The 18,095-nt window shown below is 41.4% G+C and overlaps 1 protein-coding gene across 1 annotated transcript in view; it reads right to left on the bottom strand.

The window, feature by feature from the left end:
* Positions 1–516: 516 nt before the first annotated feature.
* LOC135560304 (zinc finger protein 625-like) overlaps positions 517–18,095 on the bottom strand; it is a 46,025-nt gene continuing 28,446 nt past the window's right edge. The window contains exon 2 of the mRNA XM_065002162.1: positions 517–1,911. Within this exon, the coding sequence (XP_064858234.1) occupies positions 1,028–1,911 (884 nt within the window). The 3' untranslated portion in view covers positions 517–1,027. The remainder of the gene's footprint in view (positions 1,912–18,095) is intronic.

The raw sequence follows: 18,095 nt of genomic DNA, 5'->3' as shown, positions 1-18,095 counted from the left end.
TCTCTCTCCCCTTGAGGCCCACTCCACAGTGCTACTGTCTCTCTCCCCTTGAGGCCCACTCCACAGTGCTACTGTCTCTCTCCCCTTGAGGCCCACTCCACAGTGCTACTGTCTCTCTCCCCTTGAGGCCCACTCCACAGTGCTACTGTCTCTCTCCCCTTGAGGCCCACTCCACAGTGCTACTGTCACTCTCCCCTTGAGGCCCACTCCACAGTGCTACTGTCTCTCTCCCCTTGAGGCCCACTCCACAGTGCTACTGTCTCTCTCCCCTTGAGGCCCACTCCACAGTGCTACTGTCTCTCTCCCCTTGAGGCCCACTCCACAGTGCTACTGTCTCTCTCCCCTTGAGGCCCACTCCACAGTGCTACTGCAGGTGATGCGGTCACACAACATTAAAACATTCTGATCCTGGTTGATATGGTGATTTGTATGTGATTAATAAAATATTTACAAACTATGCCTAAATAAATGGCTAACAGAAATTTACAAACTATGGCTAAATAAATGGCTAACAGAAGTTCAATTCATTTCCATTGACTTTTTGAAAACACTTTTTTGGAAAACACAACAACAAAAAATTCATGACTTTTCCCAGATTTTCATGACCGATCCAACCCAGGAAAACACATTCTCAGTCCCCCACCCCCAAAAAGTGTGGGAGCACTGTGTTATGAGATGTGAAAAATCTCTTTCCACACTGGGAGCAGTGGTACGGCATCTTCCCTGTGTGTGTTCCGTCGTGGTCTTGCAGGTTCCCTAACTACGTATAAATCTCTTTCCACACTGGGAGCAGTGGTACGGCATCTTCCCGGTGTGTGTTCCGTCGTGGTCTTGCAGGTTCCCTAACTATTGTTAATGGATGCATTTTCTAACCGTTTCTTTTCACACTGGGAGCATTGGAAATGCCGATCTCCTGTGTGTACTCTTGTGTGTTTTTAGTGTGCTTAACCTGGTAAAAACCCTTTCCACACTGAGAGCATTGGAAATGCCGATCTCCTGTGTGTACTCTTGTGTGTTTTTAGTGTGCTTAACCTGGTAAAAACCCTTTCCACACTGAGAGCATTGGAAATGCTGATCTCCTGTGTGTACTCTTGTGTGTTTTTAGTGTGCTTAACCTGGTAAAACCCTTTCCACACTGAGAGCATTGGAACGGTTTTTCTCCTGTGTGTGTTGTCATGTGATCTTTCAGATGTGATGACTGGATGAATCTCTTTCCACACTGAGAGCATTGGAACGGCCTCTGCCTCTCTACTAAGTGGGTTCTTTCATGTGATTTCAGGTCCCTTAATGCGGAAAAGGTATTTTGACACTGGGAGCAGCGATATGGCTTCTCTCCAGTGTGTGTCCTCTCATGCGTTTTCATGGACCCTAACTGGATAAAAGTCTTTCCGCACAGGGAGCAGTGGAAATGATTCTCTCTTGTATGTGTCCTTTCGTGTTTTTTCAGGGCCCCTAACTGGGTAAAACTCTTTCTACACAAGGAGCAGTGGAAAGGCTTCTCTCCAGTGTGTATTTGCTCATGCGTTTTCAGGGACCCTAACCGGGTAAAACTCTTTCCACACAGGGTGCAGTGAAAATGCTTCTCTCCTGTGTGCGTCCTCTCATGTATTTTCAGGGCAGCTAACTGGGTAAAACTCTTTCCACACAGGGAGCAGTGGAAAGGCTTCTCTCCTGTGTGTATTCGCTCATGCATTTTCAGATTCCCTAACTGAGTAAAACTCTTTCCACACTGTGAGCAGTGGTAAGGCTTTTCTCCTGTATGTACTCTTTGATGAACTTTTAGACTCCTTAAATTAATAAAACTCTTTCCACAATGGGAGCAGTGGTGTGGTCTCACTGGTTTGGCCATCTTTGGGTCTGGTTGCCCTGAAGTACTCTTTCCTCTGTCTGAGTGAGAGTCTGGTCTCGCTCCTGCCAAAGACAAAAAAAAGTATTTAGTTGAATACTAAACATGGATGTTTTTTTGACTATACAGTGTTTTTTTTTACCATCACAAGCTTATCTTTGGGGTTCTGAGGGATATACTACGACACTAGAGAGAACTAGTCAGGGTTTTCTAAAGCTAGCCAGCTTCAGTTAGCTTCACATTCCAGCTCAGGCTTCATCCCATATTATAAAGGTGAATATTGATCCTGCAGCTGCACAAAGACCAGAACACAAACAACTTTTAATGAAAGCTGGTTAACATTTGCTGTACTCCTATTGTTGTTAATTAGTTCAACTTGTCTTTCTAAAGCCTAAAGACCGTTTCTAATCTCCCTAATCTTTCTAATCTACTCTTGTATTAGAAAGGTACCGGTGGTGAAACCCCCAAAAAACAGAATCACCTGGATGAAGGAAGGACAACAATATGACACCCCGGCCCGAACTGCCACGAGTATTCGGCCAGTAGTCATCTTCTTGTCCTTCATTTGTTTGCCCAGATCTTCTATCCTTGATATCCTTCAACCCTGATTTTCTTCTTCTCTCTCTCTGCATCAACAACCTGATCTTCTTCTTCTTCTCTCTCTCTCTGCATCAACAACCTGATCTTCTTCTCTCTCTCTCTGCATCAACAACCTGATCTTCTTCTTCTCTCTCTCTGCATCAACAACCTGATCTTCTTCTTCTCTCTCTGCATCAACAACCTGATTTTCTTCTTCTTCTTCTCTCTCTGCATCAACAACCTGATTTTCTTCTTCTTCTTCTCTCTCTGCATCAACAACCTGATCTTCTTCTTCTTCTCTCTCTGCATCAACAACCTGATCTTCTTCTCTCTCTCTGCATCAACAACCTGAACTTCTTCTTCTTCTTCTCTCTCTGCATCAACAACCTGATCTTCTTCTTCTCTCTCTGCATCAACAACCTGATCTTCTTCTTCTTCTTCTCTCTCTGCATCAACAACCTGATCTTCTTCTTCTCTCTCTGCATCAACAACCTGATCTTCTTCTCTCTCTCCGCATCAACCACCTGATCTTCTTCTTCTCTCTCTCTGCATCAACAACCTGATCTTCTTCTTCTCTCTCTGCATCAACAACCTGATCTTCTTCTTCTTCTTCTCTCTCTGCATCAACAACCTGATCTTCTTCTTCTCTCTCTGCATCAACAACCTGATCTTCTTCTTCTCTCTCTGCATCAACAACCTGATCTTCTTCTTCTCTCTCTGCATCAACAACCTGATTTTCTTCTTCTTCTCTCTCTGCATCAACAACCTGATCTTCTTCTTCTTCTCTCTCTCTGCATCAACAACCTGATTTTCTTCTTCTTCTCTCTCTGCATCAACAACCTGATTTTCTTCTTCTTCTTCTCTCTCTGCATCAACAACCTGATTTTCTTCTTCTTCTCTCTCTCTGCATCAACAACCTGATCTTCTTCTTCTTCTTCTCTCTCTGCATCAACAACCTGATCTTCTTCTTCTCTCTCTGCATCAACAACCTGCTTTTCTTCTTCTTCTCTCTCTGCATCAACAACCTGATCTTCTTCTTCTTCTCTCTCTCTGCATCAACAACCTGATCTTCTTCTTCTTCTCTCTCTCTGCATCAACAACCTGATCTTCTTCTTCTTCTCTCTCTCTGCATCAACAACTACCTGTCTACTTCTAACGTGCTGCAGAGAGTACAGAGGTTTCTAGTTGTTCTTAATGATTTAATCTTGGTAAAGGCCACTATGAATAGTATGCATAACTGTACTTTAATCTGAAGTAAAGACATTCATGCTCAGGTTTATATCAACACACAATCTCCATGTGTTTCAATGCAAACTGGGCTTAATAGGAACGGCAATGATTTATTTATTTTCCATTCTGTATAGAGGGGTTTTGTGCTACTGTACCCTTAATAGGAGCATACTGGGCTTAATAGGAGTAACCTGGGCTTAATAGGAGCATACTGGGCTTAATAGGAGCATACTGGGCTTAATAGGAGCATACTGGGCTTAATAGGAGCATACTGGGCTTAATAGGAGCATACTGGGCATAATAGGAGTAACCTGGGCTTAATAGGAGCATACTGGGCTTAATAGGAGCATACTGGGCTTAATAGGAGCATACTGGGCTTAATAGGAGCATTCTGGTCTTAATAGGAGCATACTGGGCTTAATAGGAGTAACCTGGGCTTAATAGGAGCATACTGGGCTTAATAGGAGCATACTGGGCTTAATAGGAGTAACCTGGGCTTAATAGGAGCATACTGGGCTTAATAGGAGCAACCTGGGCTTAATAGGAGCATACTGGGCTTAATAGGAGCAACCTGGGCTTAATAGGAGCATTCTGGTCTTAATAGGAGCATACTGGGCTTAATAGGAGTAACCTGGGCTTAATAGGAGCATACTGGGCTTAATAGGAGCATACTGGGCTTAATAGGAGCAACCTGGGCTTAATAGGAGCATACTGGGCTTAATAGGAGCAACCTGGGCTTAATAGGAGCAACCTGGGCTTAATAGGAGCATACTGGCCTTAATAGGAGCATACTGGGCTTAATAGGAGCATACTGGGCTTAATAGGAGCATACTGGGCTTAATAGGAGCATACTGGGCTTAATAGGAGCATACTGGCCTTAATAGGAGCATACTGGGCTTAATAGGAGCATACTGGGCTTAATTGGAACAGCAAGGATTTATGGTATAAAAAAAATACAGAATAGCAAAAATGTACTTCAAATATTTGGAAACCATTGGTCTGGGGTATAAATATACACGATATATTACAACATTATGTACATTATATACACTATATATTACAACATGTACATTATATACACTATATATTACAACATTATGTACATTATATACACTATATATTACAACATTATGTACATTATATACACTATATATTACAACATTATGCACATTATATACACTATATATTACAACATTATGTACATTATATACACTATATATTACAACATTATGTACATTATATACACTATATATTACAACATTATGTACATTATATAAACTATATATTACAACATGTACATTATATACACTATATATTACAACATTATGTACATTATATACACTATATATTACAACATTATGTACATTATATACACTATATATTACAACATTATGTACATTATATACACTATATATTACAACATTATGTACATTATATACACTATATATTACAACATTATGTACATTATATACACTATATATTACAACATTATGTACATTATATACACTATATATTACAACATTATGTACATTATATACACTATATATTACAACATTATATACACTATATATTACAACATTATGTACATTATATACACTATATATTACAACATTATGCACATTATATACACTATATATTACAACATTATGTACATTATATACACTATATATTACAACATTATGTACATTATATACACTATATATTACAACATTATGTACATTATATACACTATATATTACAACATTATGTACATTATATACACTATATATTACAACATTATGTACATTATATACACTAAATATTACAACATGTACATTATATACACTATATATTACAACATTATGTACATTATATACACTATATATTACAACATGTACATTATATACATTATATATTACAACATTATGTACATTATATACACTATATATTACAACATTATGTACATTATATACACTATATATTACAACATTATGTACATTATATACACTATATATTACAACATTATGTACATTATATACACTATATATTACAACATTATGTACATTATATACACTAAATATTACAACATTATGCACATTATATACACTATATATTACAACATTATGTACATTATATACACTATATATTACAACATTATGTACATTATATACACTATATATTACAACATTATGTACATTATATACACTATATATTACAACATTATGTACATTATATACACTATATATTACAACATTATGTACATTATATACACTATATATTACAACATTATGTACATTATATACACTATATATTACAACATTATGTACATTATATACACTATATATTACAACATTATGTACATTATATACACTATATATTACAACATTATGTACATTATATACATATATTACAACATTATGTACATTATATACACTATATATTACAACATTATGTACATTATATACACTATATATTACAACATTATGTACATTATATACACTATATATTACAACATTATGTACATTATATACACTATATATTACAACATTATGTACATTATATACACTATATATTACAACATTATGTACATTATATACACTATATATTACAACATTATGCAAAGTTAGTATTGATCATATTGAACAATATTGATTTATTTTGATTTCCATTTTGTATAGCTTTGTTGCTACTGGAGGACCAAGTCTCTGAATGTCCTTGACATGTCCCTGCCAGAGCCCAGACTTGAGCCCGATCTAACATCTCTGAAAAGACATGAAAATAACTGTGCAGCAACGCTGCCCCATCCAACCTGACAGAGCTTGTGAGGATCTGCAGAGAAGAGAGAAGAATGGGAGAAACTCTCCAAATAAAAGGTGTGCCAAGCTTGTAGCGTCAAACCCAAGAAGACTCGAGGCTGTAATCGCTGCCAAAAGGTGCTTCAACAAAGTACTGAGTAAAAGATCTGAATCCTTATGTAATGTGATATTTCCTGTTTTATTTATTTATTTATATACATTACCTCAAATTAAAATAAAACAGTTTTTGCTTTGTCATTATTGGGTATTGTGATGTCATTATTGGGTATTGTGATGTCATTATTGGGTATTGTGTGTAGATTAAAGGAAAAAAATCATTTAAGCAATTTTATAACAAGGATGTAAGAGTTAGTTGAACTAAGTTAATTCAGCATGTATCAGTTATATTCTCCAATAAGCAATAGCTAGGCCTATATATTATTAATTAAAAAAGTAAAAAAATGCATGTACCAATGGCAGATTGCCCTTGAACAATTTCTACAGTCCTGAATAACCTATTGAAGTATATAGCACTTCAGTAGAACACCTATTTAAAACAACATGTTACTTCACAAGTGCAACGTTTGTGTCCCTGTTTTTAAGACAATACTCACGGTTGCTAATCCGATCTTCAGTCTCCTCTCCCTCTCCTTCCTCCTCCTCTTTCACCCCCAAAATGTCTTCCTCCTCTTTCCTCCTCTTAACGCTTACAAGCATACCCATAACATGATGCAGCCACCACAATGATTGAAAATATGGAAAGTGGAACTCAGATTTACCTCGAACATAACACTTTGTATTCAGGACAAAAAGTGAATTGCTTTGCCACATGTTTTGCAGTGTTACTTTAGTGGCTTGTTGCAAATAGGATGCGTGTTTTCGAATATTTATAAATATTTAAAATATTTGTATTCTGTACAGACTTCCTAGGAAGGATACCTGTATCTTTGTAGTGACTGGGTGTATTGATACACTGAGTTAGGAAGGACGCCTGTATCTATGTAGTGACTGGGTGTATTGATACACTGAGTCAAGAAGGACCCCTGTATCTTTGTAGTGACTGGGTGTATTGATCCACTGAGTTAGGAAGGAGGCCTGTATCTATGTAGTGACTGGGTGTATTGATACACTGAGTTAGGAAGGACGCCTGTATCTTTGTAATGACTGGGTGTATTGATACACTACCTACTGTGTCAGGAAGGACGCCTGTATCTTTGTAATGACTGGGTGTATTGATACACTATCTACTGAGTCAGGAAGGACGCCTGTATCTTTGTAGTGACTGGGTGTATTGATACACCTGTATCTCTGTAGTGACTGGTTGTATTGATACACTGAGTTAGGAAGGACCCCTGTATCTTTGTAGTGACTGGGTGTATTGATACACTGAGTTAGGAAGGACGCCTGTATCTATGTAGTGACTGGGTGTATTGATACACTGAGTTAGGATGGAAGCCTTTATCTCTGTAGTGACTGGGTGTATTGATACACTGAGTTAGGAAGGACGCCTGTATCTTTGTAGTGACTGGGTGTATTGATACACTATCTACTGAGTTAGGAAGGACGCCTGTATCTTTGTAGTGACTGGGTGTATTGACACACTATCTACTGAGTTAGGAAGGACGCCTGTATCTTTGTAGTGACTGGGTGTATTGATACACTGAGTTAGGAAGGACCCCTGTATCTATGTAGTGACTGGGTGTATTGATCCACTGAGTTAGGAAGGAGGCCTGTATCTATGTAGTGACTGGGTGTATTGATCCACTGAGTTAGGAAGGAGGCCTGTATCTTTGTAGTGACTGGGTGTATTGATCCACTGAGTTAGGAAGGAGGCCTGTATCTTTGTAGTGACTGGGTGTATTGATCCACTGAGTTAGGAAGGACGCCTGTATCTTTGTAGTGACTGGGTGTATTGATACACTGAGTTAGGAAGGACACCTGTATCTTTGTAGTGACTGGGTGTATTGATACACTGAGGTAGGAAGGAAGCCTGTATCCATGTAGTAACTGGGTGTATTGATACACTATCTACTGAGTTAGGAAGGAAGCCTGTATCTATGTAGTGACTGGTTGTATTGATACACTATCTACTGAGTTAGGAAGGACGCCTGTATCTATGTAGTGACTGGTTGTATTGATACACTGAGTCAGGAAGGACCCCTGTATCTATGTAGTGACTGGGTGTATTGATACACTGAGGTAGGAAGGAAGCCTGTATCTATGTAGTGACTGGGTGTATTGATCCACTGAGTTAGGAAGGACGCCTGTATCTCTGTAGTGACTGGGTGTATTGATACACTGAGTCAGGAAGGAAGCCTGTATCTTTGTAGTGACTGGGTGTATTGATACACTGAGTTAGGAAGGACGCCTGTATCTCTGTAGTGACTGGGTGTATTGATACACTATCTACTGAGTTAGGAAGGACGCCTGTATCTTTGTAGTGACTGGGTGTATTGATACACTATCAACTGAGTCAGGAAGGACGCCTGTGTCTTTGTAGTGACTGGGTGTATTGATACACTGAGTTAGGAAGGACCCCTGTATCTATGTAGTGACTGGGTGTATTGATACACTGAGTTAGGAAGGAGGCCTGTATCTATGTAGTGACTGGGTGTATTGATCCACTGAGTTAGGAAGGAGGCCTGTATCTATGTAGTGACTGGGTGTATTGATCCACTGAGTTAGGAAGGACCCCTGTATCTATGTAGTGACTGGGTGTATTGATCCACTGAGTTAGGAAGGACGCCTGTATCTATGTAGTGACTGGGTGTATTGATACACTGAGTTAGGAAGGACGCCTGTATCTATGTAGTGACTGGGTGTATTGATACACTGAGTTAGGAAGGACGCCTGTATCTATGTAGTGACTGGGTGTATTGATACACTGAGTTAGGAAGGACCCCTCATCTTCAGATGTTTTTTTGTTTGCCTCTCTACCAATAGGTGTCCTTCTTTGTTTGCCTCTCTACCAATAGGTGTCCTTCTTTGTTTGCCTCTCTACCAATAGGTGTCCTTCTTTGTTTGCCTCTCTACCAATAGGTGTCCTTCTTTGTGAGGTATTGGTTGAATCTGTGATGTAAATTCACTCCTTGACTGAGAGACCTTACAGATAATTGTATGTGTGGGGTACGGTGATGAGGTAGTCATTCAAAACTCATGTTAAACACTATTATTGCACACAGTGAGTCCATGCAATTTATTATGTGACATGTTAAGCAAATGATTACTCCTGAACTTACATAACAAAGGGGTTGAATACTTATTGACTCAAGACATTTCAGATTTCTTTATTTTTAAATTTTTGTTAAATGTTTTATTATTATTATTATAAACATACAATATACTTGCAGTGAAGCCGCTCAACAACACCAGTCATCCAACAGACTCCCATTCAACAACTACATCATACCAGTCATCCAACAGACTCCCATTCAACAACTACATCATACCAGTCATCCACCAGACTCCCATTCAACAACTACATCATACCAGTCATCCAACAGACTCCCATTCAACAACTACATCATACCAGTCATCCAACAGACTCCCATCCAACAACTACATCATACCAGTCATCCAACAGACTCCCATCCAACAACTACATCATACCAGTCATCCAACAGACTCCCATTCAACAACTACATCAGACCAGTCATCCAACAGACTCCCATCCAACAACTACATCATACCAGTCATCCAACAGACTCCCATCCAACAACTACATCATACCAGTCATCCAACAGACTCCCATCCAACAACTACATCATACCAGTCATCCAACAGACTCCCATCCAACAACTACATCATACCAGTCATCCAACAGACTCCCATTCAACAACTACATCATACCAGTCATCCAACAGACTCCCATTCAACAACTACATCAGACCAGTCATCCAACAGACTCCCATTCAACAACTACATCAGACCAGTCATCCAACAGACTCCCATTCAACAACTACATCAGACCAGTCATCCAACAACTACATCATACCAGTCATCCACCAGACTCCCATTCAACAACTACATCATACCAGTCATCCACCAGACTCCCATTCAACAACTACATCATACCAGTCATCCAACAAACTCCCATTCAACAACTACATCATACCAGTCATCCAACAGACTCCCATTCAACAACTACATCATACCAGTCATCCAACAGACTCCCATTCAACAACTACATCATACCAGTCATCCAACAGACTCCCATCCAACAACTACATCATACCAGTCATCCAACAGACTCCCATTCAACAACTACATCAGACCAGTCATCCAACAGACTCCCATCCAACAACTACATCATACCAGTCATCCAACAGACTCCCATCCAACAACTACATCATACCAGTCATCCAACAGACTCCCATCCAACAACTACATCATACCAGTCATCCAACAGACTCCCATCCAACAACTACATCATACCAGTCATCCAACAGACTCCCATCCAACAACTACATCAGACCAGTCATCCAACAGACTCCCATTCAACAACTACATCAGACCAGTCATCCAACAGACTCCCATCCAACAACTACATCATACCAGTCATCCAACAGACTCCCATCCAACAACTACATCATACCAGTCATCCAACAGACTCCCATCCAACAACTACATCAGACCAGTCATCCAACAGACTCCCATTCAACAACTACATCAGACCAGTCATCCAACAGACTCCCATTCAACAACTACATCAGACCAGTCATCCAACAGACTCCCATTCAACAACTACATCAGACCAGTCATCCAACAGACTCCCATTCAACAACTACATCAGACCAGTCATCCAACAGACTCCCATTCAACAACTACATCAGACCAGTCATCCAACAGACTCCCATTCAACAACTACATCAGACCAGTCATCCAACAGACTCCCATTCAACAACTACATCACACCAGTCATCCAACAGACTCCCATTCAACAACTACATCGTACCAGTCATCCAACAGACTCCCATTCAACAACTACATCGTACCAGTCATCCAACAGACTCCCATCCAACAACTACATCATACCAGTCATCCAACAGACTCCCATCCAACAACTACATCAGACCAGTCATCCAACAGACTCCCATTCAACAACTACATCAGACCAGTCATCCAACAGACTCCCATTCAACAACTACATCAGACCAGTCATCCAACAGACTCCCATTCAACAACTACATCATACCAGTCATCCACCAGACTCCCATTCAACAACTACATCATACCAGTCATCCACCAGACTCCCATTCAACAACTACATCATACCAGTCATCCAACAAACTCCCATTCAACAACTACATCATACCAGTCATCCAACAGACTCCCATTCAACAACTACATCATACCAGTCATCCAACAGACTCCCATTCAACAACTACATCATACCAGTCATCCAACAGACTCCCATCCAACAACTACATCATACCAGTCATCCAACAGACTCCCATTCAACAACTACATCAGACCAGTCATCCAACAGACTCCCATCCAACAACTACATCATACCAGTCATCCAACAGACTCCCATCCAACAACTACATCATACCAGTCATCCAACAGACTCCCATCCAACAACTACATCATACCAGTCATCCAACAGACTCCCATCCAACAACTACATCATACCAGTCATCCAACAGACTCCCATCCAACAACTACATCAGACCAGTCATCCAACAGACTCCCATTCAACAACTACATCAGACCAGTCATCCAACAGACTCCCATCCAACAACTACATCATACCAGTCATCCAACAGACTCCCATCCAACAACTACATCATACCAGTCATCCAACAGACTCCCATCCAACAACTACATCATACCAGTCATCCAACAGACTCCCATCCAACAACTACATCAGACCAGTCATCCAACAGACTCCCATTCAACAACTACATCAGACCAGTCATCCAACAGACTCCCATTCAACAACTACATCAGACCAGTCATCCAACAGACTCCCATTCAACAACTACATCAGACCAGTCATCCAACAGACTCCCATTCAACAACTACATCAGACCAGTCATCCAACAGACTCCCATTCAACAACTACATCAGACCAGTCATCCAACAGACTCCCATTCAACAACTACATCACACCAGTCATCCAACAGACTCCCATCCAACAACTACATCATCCACCAGTCATCCAACAGACTCCCATCCAACAACTACATCAGACCAGTCATCCAACAGACTCCCATTCAACAACTACATCAGACCAGTCATCCAACAGACTCCCATTCAACAACTACATCAGACCAGTCATCCAACAGACTCCCATTCAACAACTACATCAGACCAGTCATCCAACAGACTCCCATTCAACAACTACATCAGACCAGTCATCCAACAGACTCCCATTCAACAACTACATCAGACCAGTCATCCAACAGACTCCCATTCAACAACTACATCATACCAGTCATCCAACAGACTCCCATTCAACAACTACATCAGACCAGTCATCCAACAGACTCCCATTCAACAACTACATCAGACCAGTCATCCAACAGACTCCCATTCAACAACTACATCAGACCAGTCATCCAACAGACTCCCATTCAACAACTACATCAGACCAGTCATCCAACAGACTCCCATTCAACAACTACATCAGACCAGTCATCCAACAGACTCCCATTCAACAACTACATCAGACCAGTCATCCAACAGACTCCCATCCAACAACTACATCAGACCAGTCATCCAACAGACTCCCATCCAACAACTACATCACACCAGTCATCCAACAGACTCACCAGTCATCAACAGACATTCAACATCATACCAGTCATCCAACAGACTCCCATCCAACAACTACATCATACCAGTCATCCAACAGACTCCCATCCAACAACTACATCAGACCAGTCATCCAACAGACTCCCATTCAACAACTACATCAGACCAGTCATCCAACAGACTCCCATTCAACAACTACATCAGACCAGTCATCCAACAGACTCCCATTCAACAACTACATCACACCAGTCATCCAACAGACTCCCATTCAACAACTACATCATACCAGTAATCCAACAGACTCCCATTCAACAACTACATCAGACCAGTCATCCAACAGACTCCCATTCAACAACTACATCAGACCAGTCATCCAACAGACTCCCATTCAACAACTACATCAGACCAGTCATCCAACAGACTCCCATTCAACAACTACATCAGACCAGTCATCCAACAGACTCCCATTCAACAACTACATCAGACCAGTCATCCAACAGACTCCCATCCAACAACTACATCACACCAGTCATCCAACAGACTCCCATCCAACAACTACATCACACCAGTCATCCAACAGACTCCCATTCAACAACTACATCATACCAGTCATCCAACAGACTCCCATCCAACAACTACATCACACCAGTCATCCAACAGACTCCCATCCAACAACTACATCACACCAGTCATCCAACAGACTCCCATTCAACAACTACATCAGACCAGTCATCCAACAGACTCCCATTCAACAACTACATCAGACCAGTCATCCAACAGACTCCCATCCAACAACTACATCACACCAGTCATCAACAACTCCCATCCAAGACACCAGTCATCCAACAACTACATCACACCAGTCATCCAACAGACTCCCATTCCAACAACTACATCATACCAGTCATCCAACAGACTCCCATCCAACAACTACATCAGACCAGTCATACATCAGACCAACAGACTCCCATTCAACAACTACATCAGACCAGTCATCCAACAGACTCCCATTCAACAACTACATCAGACCAGTCATCCAACAGACTCCCATTCAACAACTACATCAGACCAGTCATCCAACAGACTCCCATTCAACAACTACATCACACCAGTCATCCAACAGACTCCCATTCAACAACTACATCATACCAGTCATCCAACAGACTCCCATTCAACAACTACATCAGACCAGTCATCCAACAGACTCCCATTCAACAACTACATCAGACCAGTCATCCAACAGACTCCCATTCAACAACTACATCAGACCAGTCATCCAACAGACTCCCATTCAACAACTACATCAGACCAGTCATCCAACAGACTCCCATTCAACAACTACATCAGACCAGTCATCCAACAGACTCCCATTCAACAACTACATCAGACCAGTCATCCAACAGACTCCCATTCAACAACTACATCAGACCAGTCATCCAACAGACTCCCATTCAACAACTACATCAGACCAGTCATCCAACAGACTCCCATCCAACTACATCACACCAGTCATCCAACAGACTCCCATCCAACAACTACATCACACCAGTCATCCAACAGACTCCCATTCAACAACTACATCATACCAGTCATCCAACAGACTCCCATCCAACAACTACATCACACCAGTCATCCAACAGACTCCCATCCAACAACTACATCACACCAGTCATCCAACAGACTCCCATTCAACAACTACATCAGACCAGTCATCCAACAGACTCCCATTCAACAACTACATCAGACCAGTCATCCAACAGACTCCCATCCAACAACTACATCACACCAGTCATCCAACAGACTCCCATCCAACAACTACATCACACCAGTCATCCAACAGACTCCCATTCAACAACTACATCATACCAGTCATCCAACAGACTCCCATCCAACAACTACATCATACCAGTCATCCAACAGACTCCCATCCAACAACTACATCAGACCAGTCATCCAACAGACTCCCATTCAACAACTACATCAGACCAGTCATCCAACAGACTCCCATTCAACAACTACATCAGACCAGTCATCCAACAGACTCCCATTCAACAACTACATCAGACCAGTCATCCAACAGACTCCCATTCAACAACTACATCACACCAGTCATCCAACAGACTCCCATTCAACAACTACATCATACCAGTCATCCAACAGACTCCCATTCAACAACTACATCAGACCAGTCATCCAACAGACTCCCATTCAACAACTACATCAGACCAGTCATCCAACAGACTCCCATTCAACAACTACATCAGACCAGTCATCCAACAGACTCCCATTCAACAACTACATCAGACCAGTCATCCAACAGACTCCCATTCAACAACTACATCAGACCAGTCATCCAACAGACTCCCATTCAACAACTACATCAGACCAGTCATCCAACAGACTCCCATTTAACAACTACATCAGACCAGTCATCCAACAGACTCCCATTCAACAACTACATCAGACCAGTCATCCAACAGACTCCCATTCAACAACTACATCAGACCAGTCATCCAACAGACTCCCATCCAACAACTACATCACACCAGTCATCCAACAGACTCCCATCCAACAACTACATCACACCAGTCATCCAACAGACTCCCATTCAACAACTACATCATACCAGTCATCCAACAGACTCCCATCCAACAACTACATCATACCAGTCATCCAACAGACTCCCATCCAACAACTACATCAGACCAGTCATCCAACAGACTCCCATTCAACAACTACATCAGACCAGTCATCCAACAGACTCCCATTCAACAACTACATCAGACCAGTCATCCAACAGACTCCCATTCAACAACTACATCACACCAGTCATCCAACAGACTCCCATTCAACAACTACATCATACCAGTAATCCAACAGACTCCCATTCAACAACTACATCAGACCAGTCATCCAACAGACTCCCATTCAACAACTACATCAGACCAGTCATCCAACAGACTCCCATTCAACAACTACATCAGACCAGTCATCCAACAGACTCCCATTCAACAACTACATCAGACCAGTCATCCAACAGACTCCCATTCAACAACTACATCAGACCAGTCATCCAACAGACTCCCATCCAACAACTACATCACACCAGTCATCCAACAGACTCCCATCCAACAACTACATCACACCAGTCATCCAACAGACTCCCATTCAACAACTACATCATACCAGTCATCCAACAGACTCCCATCCAACAACTACATCACACCAGTCATCCAACAGACTCCCATCCAACAACTACATCACACCAGTCATCCAACAGACTCCCATTCAACAACTACATCAGACCAGTCATCCAACAGACTCCCATTCAACAACTACATCAGACCAGTCATCCAACAGACTCCCATTCAACAACTACATCAGACCAGTCATCCAACAGACTCCCATTCAACAACTACATCACACCAGTCATCCAACAGACTCCCATTCAACAACTACATCATACCAGTCATCCAACAGACTCCCATTCAACAACTACATCAGACCAGTCATCCAACAGACTCCCATTCAACAACTACATCAGACCAGTCATCCAACAGACTCCCATTCAACAACTACATCAGACCAGTCATCCAACAGACTCCCATTCAACAACTACATCAGACCAGTCATCCAACAGACTCCCATTCAACAACTACATCAGACCAGTCATCCAACAGACTCCCATTCAACAACTACATCAGACCAGTCATCCAACAGACTCCCATTTAACAACTACATCAGACCAGTCATCCAACAGACTCCCATTCAACAACTACATCAGACCAGTCATCCAACAGACTCCCATTCAACAACTACATCAGACCAGTCATCCAACAGACTCCCATTCAACAACTACATCAGACCAGTCATCCAACAGACTCCCATCCAACAACTACATCACACCAGTCATCCAACAGACTCCCATCCAACAACTACATCACACCAGTCATCCAACAGACTCCCATTCAACAACTACATCATACCAGTCATCCAACAGACTCCCATCCAACACCTACATCACACCAGTCATCCAACAGACTCCCATCCAACAACTACATCATACCAGTCATCCAACAGACTCCCATCCAACAACTACATCATACCAGTCATCCAACAGACTCCCATCCAACAACTACATCGTACCAGTCATCCAACAGACTCCCATCCAACAACTACATCGTACCAGTCATCCAACAGACTCCCATCCAACAACTACATCACACCAGTCATCCAACAGACTCCCATCCAACAACTATATCATACCAGTCATCCAACAGACTCCCATCCAACAACTACATCATACCAGTCATCCAACAGACTCCCATCCAACAACTACATCATACCAGTCATCCAACAGACTCCCATCCAACAACTACATCATACCAGTCATCCAACAGACTCCCATCCAACAACTACATCATACCAGTCATCCAACAGACTCCCATTCAACAACTACATCATACCAGTCATCCAACAGACTCCCATCCAACAACTACATCATACCAGTCATCCAACAGACTCCCATCCAACAACTACATCATACCAGTCATCCAACAGACTCCCATCCAACAACTACATCATACCAGTCATCCAACAGACTCCCATCCAACAACTACATCATACCAGTCATCCAACAGACTCCCATTCAACAACTACATCATACCAGTCATCCAACAGACTCCCATTCAACAACTACATCATACCAGTCATCCAACAGACTCCCATTCAACAACTACATCATACCAGTCATCCAACAGACTCCCATTCAACAACTACATCATACCAGTCATCCAACAGACTCCCATTCAACAACTACATCATACCAGTCATCCAACAGACTCCCATTCAACAACTACATCATACCAGTCATCCAACAGACTCCCATCCAACAACTACATCATACC

Source organism: Oncorhynchus nerka, linkage group LG15, assembly GCF_034236695.1.
Source record: "Oncorhynchus nerka isolate Pitt River linkage group LG15, Oner_Uvic_2.0, whole genome shotgun sequence".
Classification (NCBI taxonomy): Eukaryota; Metazoa; Chordata; class Actinopteri; order Salmoniformes; family Salmonidae; genus Oncorhynchus; species Oncorhynchus nerka.
This window is presented reverse-complemented; position numbering and strand designations above follow the sequence as displayed.